Raw genomic sequence first — 8,801 nt, forward strand, 5'->3', positions numbered from 1 at the left:
AAGTTTATCCAGTGTTTCTAATTTCATACTTGAACTCTGTTCTGCTTTCTTTTACTATTCATTATCTTTTCACCTGCTTTAGGGCTGCTAATAATCTTAGGTAATATATCGTCCAAAAGTTGCAAAAATGTAGTGTAAGTAACCTAAAATGATGCGGTACAACTGGATTGAGAAGGGAGCCAGTTGATGGTTTTCTCGGTCCGTATGAACACATCAGCTCACTGATATAATATAAGCACAGTTAGCATTTTGGGTCAATAAATGAAAAACTTGCTATATAAATATGCATTATATAATGGTCAACTTTATATGCAAGCAGCTGGCCTGTCATTATTGGTGCATAGTTTGGTTCAGCTTTGGTAGTAGTTAGGTAGGATAACAAAAAGTTACTGTACCTATATTGTTTATGTATTTATTCATATATTTATTGGTCTAATTATGCAGCTTAATTAAATATTTATCATTAGGTTAGGCATGTAGATACAATCATTAGTTTATGCTAATATACGCAGGTGTTTGTTTAAGCAATAGATGCCCAAACTGTAGTGCATGATTAATGGCTTTGTAAACATTATTTAAATACCATATTATGAATGTAAACATTGTAACATAGTCGATAAATATTTTAGAAGAATAACAATAATTATAACAATATTATTATTGTTGTTATTTAGGATGTAGAAATGTATTACATCATAAGATGAGGAAGTGGTCTACACTGAGGAGGCCTCTTGACAGTGTTTAACTTTCACCGCCACTACCATCCTATCATCTTGTACACTAGATATGTATACTATTCCTTCCTTTTACTGCTAACTGAAGCACTTGACTAACCATTTTTGCTCATATTAGAGACATATAAAACTATTTTTAAAGAATTACAGTAGTTTTTGGTGTTAAAAATCCCAAGACGGAGGGTAGAAATTCTTGCCGAGGACTGAGCCAAATACTACAAATGCCAATTTGTTTGCCAGATGAATTTGGAACTAGGATGTCTTGATACAATATGTTCTAATGTATTTAATGTACAGTGCAATACCATATGTAGAAATAAGTAATAATTATGAAGTTTAACTTGTTAATTATAAAAGTTAAATTTTTTAATTTGAACATTTTATGTATTTCTTTTTCGATACAGGTTTTCCATAGAATCTGGGTACAACAACCGCAGTTCTCGACGTCACTCTTTGGATTCACAAATGTCTTTTCACGTGTCAGATGCCGAGAGATTAGCAGCATTACATACAGCTGCTAGGTTTGGCCGCCGAAAAAGACGTGATTGGTTTAATCTGAAGCGCGGCCGACGTGTTAATGCTTGGGATAGACGGGGATCCAACACATCTGACGATAGTAATCTTGGTTCTATGGTAAGTAATGTCTGTGGTGAAACTTCAGAAGAAACACTTGATGTTCTTGTTGTAAATTGCAAACATAATTCTTTACTTATATTTAGTATTTTATCGACAGCAGCACTTATGAACAATTTGGTAACAAAGCATAGCTTTCATCCTGCAATCACTTTGTTGTCTGCCAGATTTCACAAAACTTTTCGTTGATTTATTGCCTTTTAACCGACTTATATTTCCATTCAGTTTTTTCTTGTACCTCTTAATTGGTCTTTTATGTTTCCCAGATTCCCGACTCCTTTTTTCCTACTTGTGCATGTTTATTGAAGTATTTTGTCTATTCCTTTCATTATTGTATTTCTGTGCAATGCATTGGTAAATGTTTTGCTTGAATAAGAACCAAACAAGGATGTAGAAACTGTTAGCAATGGCTTTTCACTTCTTTCAAGATTTATTGTTGCTCTTAAATTTGCTGATATTTTATATGATGTTTCTGCATTAAAACACATTACAATGTTTTAATTGTGTTATATATTAGCCTTTAATTTCAGCAAACCAATCAGCTTTGGCCATATGAGGTGTTATATCACCGCATTGTAGGCAGTGATATGACACCTCAGTATTGTTTTAACATCTGTGCTAAAACACCTAGTAATGTATTTCTGAACTGCATTGTTTCTCCAAAAGGTATAGTGAGCACATATAGTCTCCAAGAGGTATAGTGAGCACATATAGTCTCCAAGAGGTATAGTGAGCACATATAGTCTCCAAGAGGTATAGTGAGCACATATAGTGAAGCAGGTCTTGTATGACACCACTGCAGGACCTGAGTTCCTGGGGGAAGTCAATGGAAAAATATAGCCCTCCTGGCTGGGATAACACATTCAGAAGGGTCTGTTATCAAGCCTTAAGTAATTAGGTTTCAGTGTTGTCATATGTATTATTGTCAAAGGGTGAGCACTCAATGTTCTATTCTGTATGCAAATTCTGCTAAGGATGATGTTGGTCTTTTCAGTGGCTTCTCAGAACTCGAGTGAGTATTTACTAGTTTATTGCCAGCTAGTTCTAGTTTCTAGTCTCATTCTAGTTACACTCTTGCATGCTTTCATATTGAGGTTGCCTGTGAAAACCTGAGGTTGTGTTGAGTTAGGTGACTAGGAACTAGCTTTACCTTCCTTTTGGGATGAGTTGACTTATTTTACCAGTGGTGCATTGGGCACCAAGGGGAGTTTATGGAATCCTTGTTAACCTCGTGGAGTATAATGATGGCTATCTATATATTCTTATTTGAATGAGGAGCAGATTCTTCTTGGTAGACCTTGTTTCGAGTGATGTTTCTGCAGCTCCAGGTATGTGAGATATGTAGTATGGAAATGTCTATCCTCTGGACCTATGCTTTAAGGACATGTCATCAAAGTTGAAAGTAATAGTAGTAGTACTACTAGTAAATTACACAAGGTGGCAATTGCACATTACTGATGCATTTGTTGACCTTTTGGGTACATGTTTTACAGGATGGCAATGTGACCTAGTTGGTTGAGAATACATGTCCAGCTGCTTTTCAGAAAACTTCCACAAGCATTGCTTCTTGTTCTTATGCTTTGTCTTCCTTAGTTTTCATCTCATAAGATAATTGGGAATGATCACATAAGATTCTAAATTCACTAGGTTTCTCCAAAGGTTCACCTTCGGGAGTGACTGTATAACTTGGCTAGGAATGAGTTTTCCCAAGGCCAACGTAAAAAATTTAACATTGCTATCCTGTAATAAAAATATTCACATCTTATTTATTTTTCCTCTTCTGTATACATTTGTGGAGCCAGTCTTCATACTTTGTGTTCTTATTTCTTAATGCAGAGAAACATAAGACTTGTTCCTTTTTATGCACAAATCAGTAAAAAATTCATATTTTTCTGCATTCTGGTATTTAACTAAAAACATATACACAGCTGGTGACTGAAATGTCTCAGGAAAATGTATACTTACATATATGTGCTAAATGTTTTGGAGAATTATATTTATTTTGATGGTGCTGATTAATTAGGATACGAATAAGAATGATATCAACCTTGAAAGTTTCAATTTGTGTAGGATGTTTGGTATGTAAAATTGGATTTAACTATACAAATATTTACCAACAGATTCTGCCTGCCATTACAATGAACAGTCAAGATACATTGTTTACAAATATGATGAAACGCCTCAATTTGAGTTCTGATGAACCAACACGATCAGAAAGAGCTGCCCCATCAGCCCCACCAGCAAAGGCCATGAATATTAATGTTACACTTCCTGGCCAAACACTTGAGAGTGAAGATGATGTAGGCGCAGAGAATCCTGGGTACGCTGATAATGATTCCATTGCCCATACTGTTCTGAACAATGTTCTAAAGAGTGCTGATCTAAAAAAACAAGAGGTTACATATGTGAGGACAGCAACAGCACTTGAAAATGATATATCATCATTAAAAAATCAGGTACGTGCCTGCAGTAGACGAGGGAATGCCGATGCTGGCATGCATGCCACCAGCATGAGTGTAGGTGTTCAGGCATCCTTTGCTGAAACCTTTACTAAAGCCATCATGGTGGATAAATCCGTTCAAGTTACCACACCTTTACTAATTAGGGCAAGTCAAGCATTTCGACCTCATTCTCCACTTGACAGTGACAGCAGTCCAACCCTCTCATATAGACCTCAGGATAGCAAAAAGAAGATTAATGAAACAAGCTTCTCCAATCGAAAGAAGCTCCAGAATAATGATCGACCAGGTACACCAGTTACTAAATTACCAAAAAAGCTTAATGTTAGTGAAGATAGGATAAACAATAAAAATGTTGGCTCCAGCCATGGGTCACATAAACGTAATACCAGCAGTAAAACAGGAAACAGTGGAGGACGGAGAAAAAGCAGTAGAGGAGAGAGTACTGAAATCATGACTGTTTTAGACATTGGAGATGAGAGTGATTGAGGGGTACAAATTTCAAATAATATATAAGAATAGTATATTGATAATATTTTTATACTCAAAGAGAATTCTCATATTTTAATGATATTAACAATAATTTTAACACTTGTTTGAAGTTAAATGTATATGATGATAATAATACTTAAGGTAATAATTCCTCTGGCAATATAATTTGGATATCTCAGGTAAAATTAGTTATTATGAACTCCATTTATTGTTTTAGTTTTTGTTATCCAGAATCAAACCTACCTCTCTTCAGATAATTTTGGCATCAAATTGTTATACAATACCAAATATTACATGCATTTAATAATGCAAGTTGTACATGGTGCATTTAAAAGTTCCAGTACAATCTGGTGAGCACTATACTAAATTCTGCATAATAAATCATGTACCATCAATGTTATAATGTACTGGCATCATCACATTTACACTTCATTACCCAGATATTGTATGTAAGTGCCCCATACATGCATGTTCACTCCTAACATGCCAAAGTTAGGAGTGAACACACTGATACATCCATCTCATTAATGTATTGCATCCAGCAAAGGTAGATAAATATATGAGTTAAATTGATAGTATGTTAAAAAGAAATAGTTGCTCTTAATTTATCCGTAAATATGTTGGAACTGTAAATTCTCATATTACGTTGCGTGTCCTGCAGTGTAGGCAAACTTATGTGTACAGTAATAGATGGCCAAAATAGAAAAGCTTTAAATAACTTGAGGCAATGGGACCAAATTATTAACCCTCGAATATGTGGGATTAAACCTGGTGGCAAAAAATTCAGCCAATCCTCCTAAAATGAAAGTATTTACGGTAACAATGTGGTCGAACGTACAGATAAGGATGTGATGGACCAATAGAAAGTAAAACTTTTTATTATTGAATTTGGACAAACCAAAAAAATGTTCTGTGTTGCCAATGAAATCTAACCTAACCACTCTAGGCCTAATACATGATATGAGGTCTAATATTGCACTGTACATATATGTGATATACTAGGCCTAGGAATATTTAAGTTTGGTTTTTTAGCTTTATTTTTTCCGGACTTTAAATTTAATAGTACAAAATTCTACTTTCTATTTGTCCACTACGTCGATATTTGACCGACCAACTACATGCAGTAGTTACTAAAAGTATTATCTTATCAGGAGGATGGTTTAAAAAAAAAATTCCTGAATGGAAACCAAAGCATTTGAAGCAGAACTAGGGCATACGGAGTTGTTCCCTTATTGACAGGGCAAGACACCCGATATCACACATGATCTTGATGTAACTGTGGTTCTTATCAGATGTGTTATCAAAGGAACAAAGTTTGTCTATTCATTGAGATTATCAATGATTAATTGTGATTATCAGTGTTTGAGGTGTGTAACCCTAATTGTGCTTACATGGGGTTGAGCTTCAGTTCTTAGGCCCCGCCTCTCAGTGGATGAATTTTTTTTGTGTGCGTGTGTACGTGTGTGTGTGAGCTCACCTAGTTGTATAGTACTCACCTCGGTGTTTGAGGGGGTGTAACCCTAATTGTGCTTACATAGGGGTTGAGCTTACTTAAGACCAAAATTATACTGAAGGTGTTGGGATTTTGGGATCAATGAGTTGTGTATCATTGCAAGTTTGTGGTCTGTATATTTTGGCTTGAAATGTGAGAAGCATTGTGGAGGGCAGCAGCAGAAGTTGATTTTGAAAAGCTGAGGGTATGAAATTGTGAATGAAAGGTATTACATTGTAGGGGGATTAGGTAGAGGACTTATCTGATTTACCTGATATCCACTCTAAAGTGGCTGTGGCAAGAAGCTGGTGACATGTGAATGGTTCCTTCAGGTCATTCAATGTTTTCCAGATGTACATATTTTTAAGTAGGGATGTCCTTCTTTCAATGGCTTCAGCAGGCTGGCTATTTCACAGGTACTATTTTTGTGTGAAGACCTGTGATGGTCTTCTGCAATGTATTTTGGCAAGCTTGAAATTATTTCCCCGTATGTGTCACGTTAGATCACTTGAAGAGGTCATGTGAGCTGTACTTAATTTTATATGCACTTTATGGCAACTCAGTACACATGGAAATACTGTAAACAAATTTGAATGTTACAATCTAGTCGGCAACATGTAGCATTTAAGGTTTTAAGAAGCATGTGTTTTATCCTGGATACATGCAATCCTAATTTACCCACTTCATGTAGGACTAAACAATTGAAACAATCACAATTAAGAACTAAAGTAAGTGCTCGGCCATTCATCGTACAAGTCATCTTAGTTTGTGATTTCAACAGAAATTGGAGTTTTATTGAAGAAACACCAATTTCAACAAATATTGTGTGTTTTTATTTATTACCTTTATGTATTGTTTATGACAAGTACCAAAGAACTGGATAGGTATGGACACTGACCTTTTGTGTACTTTCCTGTATGATTGAAGTGACTTGGGTTAATCCCATTCATAGCTGTGTGACACTCTTATGTTAGCTCATATAAAGTTTATAAGACCAAGACTGAAAATAATATTAACAATTTGAGCAGTTTTACATTATCATAAGTATGGTGTTTATTGTATAATTTCTGATAGTTCTTATTTATCATATATATATATATAGTACAATACTCACAATTTACATAAATTTAGTAATGTGAATTTAGACCCAACCAAGTTTTGCTTTTAACACCAGACGTTACAAAATATTGAGTATTTACACATTCTCAATTTGGGCAATGTGTTATTTTGAGGCATGATAAGTCTTGTTGCTCCAATATATTTTGTCTACATCACCCCAGCTAGGACACACCTGAACCCTGCGACTCCTTATGATTACAGTATCATTTTTTTCTCGCTTTTGGATTATATTTTTATATATTAGTGCTTCCCAAATGTTCTTCAGGTTTCTGTCAAAATTCTTTCCAAACTACTTGGTATCATAGAAGTTGCCAAGTAGCATTCTCACTAATTGCCAGTTGACCCACTGGCCTTTATCTAGATAAATTACATTTGGGTCAGGGGGTTGATAAGAGTAAGAAGTGTCAGTGACATAGCTGACTATACATGTTGTACTGTATTTAAAAGCATCAAAATGTTAATTTCTAGGCATTTCATCAATAATACTTTAAGATAAGACAAGCAAACTGTAGTATTATTAATATATCACTATTAACATAATAGTTTGCAAGATAGCTTAAAAATGACGAAAAACCTGGAGGCTAGTTCACTTGGTTTTTCCTTGAAGTCAATGGTAATATTGTGGCTATATGATCCAATGGAAAATATATTTTCACTGTAAACTCCATTTAGTTCAAGTCTTATAAGGTTGTAGAAAGTTCTGTTAAATAATAGTTATTAGTCAAAATTTGGTCCATATAATTATAAATTATGACTTTTATCTTTATTATTATAAATGGAGTGTTATGATGTGCATTGGTCACATCTTACATTTACCTGAGGGTCAATAACCCTAGTGGTCTCGACAAGGACCGGTGGCTTGTTGAAGGTCCCCCCCATTTGCCTTGATCTTTTCCAGGTATATTTTGAAATTCAGCACAGTTTTGGCAGGTAGGCAGTTCCATGGGTTAATAACACTGTGGATGAAAAAGCATCTCCTGTTCTCAGTCCTACATTGAGGCTTGTTGAGCTTGAAACCGTTGCTCCTTGTTTGTTACATCTGACCTTCTGAAGAAAATATCCGAATCAACATCCTCTAACCTGTTCAGTATTTTAAAAGTTTCGATGAGATCTGCCCTGTCATGCCTGGTTTGCAGTGTTGTTAGCCCTGTGGCCTTGAAGTGTTCTTGATACAAGAGATGACTTAGCTCTAGAATGACTTTTGTTGCTTGGTGTTGCACCTTTAGAGCAGCTAATGTCCTTCCAAAAATGAGGTCATCATGCTTGGATACAGTAATCTAAGTGTGGGTGCACCAGAGATTTATACAGTTGAACCATTACCTTCTTTTCCTTATAGTATGCTTGATTATCTCAAGAGTTTGGTTAGCTTTTCTGACTGATGCACCCACCTGTTGTGCAATTTTTTAATAGGTGGTGGATCTTTACTACCAGGTCCCTTTCTTCATCAATCTGCTCAATCTACATGTGGGCAAAAAATAGTAATTAGTTAGGATGTTAATAATACATGAAGCTAATAAGCTATCAGAAGTTGTCTGGCATCATCATGTCAGTTCTCTATATCTAGTGGTAAGATTCAGTAGGGGGACAACTTTTGATAATTACTGTAATTACTTTCTTGTACCAAAACAAATATTAAAATGATTTAATACTTGAAAAAAATTGTATACTGTATAGTAATATTTCCTACTTTGAATTAATATTATATTGTTCAATAAGGCATTATATATAATACTGCTGTTTCTAGCAACCCATCCCCCTGCAATTATAGTATGTTTTGTAACTGATTGTGAGTGCCAATATCTGGCATTGAAGCTCCAATAAACAACTTTTTGTACTTTTTTTTTACGTCAGGAAAATAAAGCTAAAACCAAA

The 8,801-nt window shown here is 35.0% G+C and overlaps 1 protein-coding gene across 2 annotated transcripts in view; it reads left to right on the forward strand.

Annotated features, from left to right (window-relative positions):
• smo (smoothened, frizzled class receptor) overlaps window positions 1-8,801 on the forward strand; it is a 28,410-nt gene extending 19,609 nt beyond the window's left edge. For both annotated transcript variants that reach the window (XM_045748740.2, XM_069325414.1), the window contains exons 14-15: window positions 1,139-1,367; window positions 3,488-8,801. In XM_045748740.2, the coding sequence (XP_045604696.1) occupies window positions 1,139-1,367; window positions 3,488-4,315 (1,057 nt within the window). In that variant the 3' untranslated portion in view covers window positions 4,316-8,801. The remainder of the gene's footprint in view (window positions 1-1,138; window positions 1,368-3,487) is intronic.

This window comes from Procambarus clarkii, chromosome 2 (assembly GCF_040958095.1).
Source record: "Procambarus clarkii isolate CNS0578487 chromosome 2, FALCON_Pclarkii_2.0, whole genome shotgun sequence".
NCBI lineage: Eukaryota > Metazoa > Arthropoda > Malacostraca > Decapoda > Cambaridae > Procambarus > Procambarus clarkii.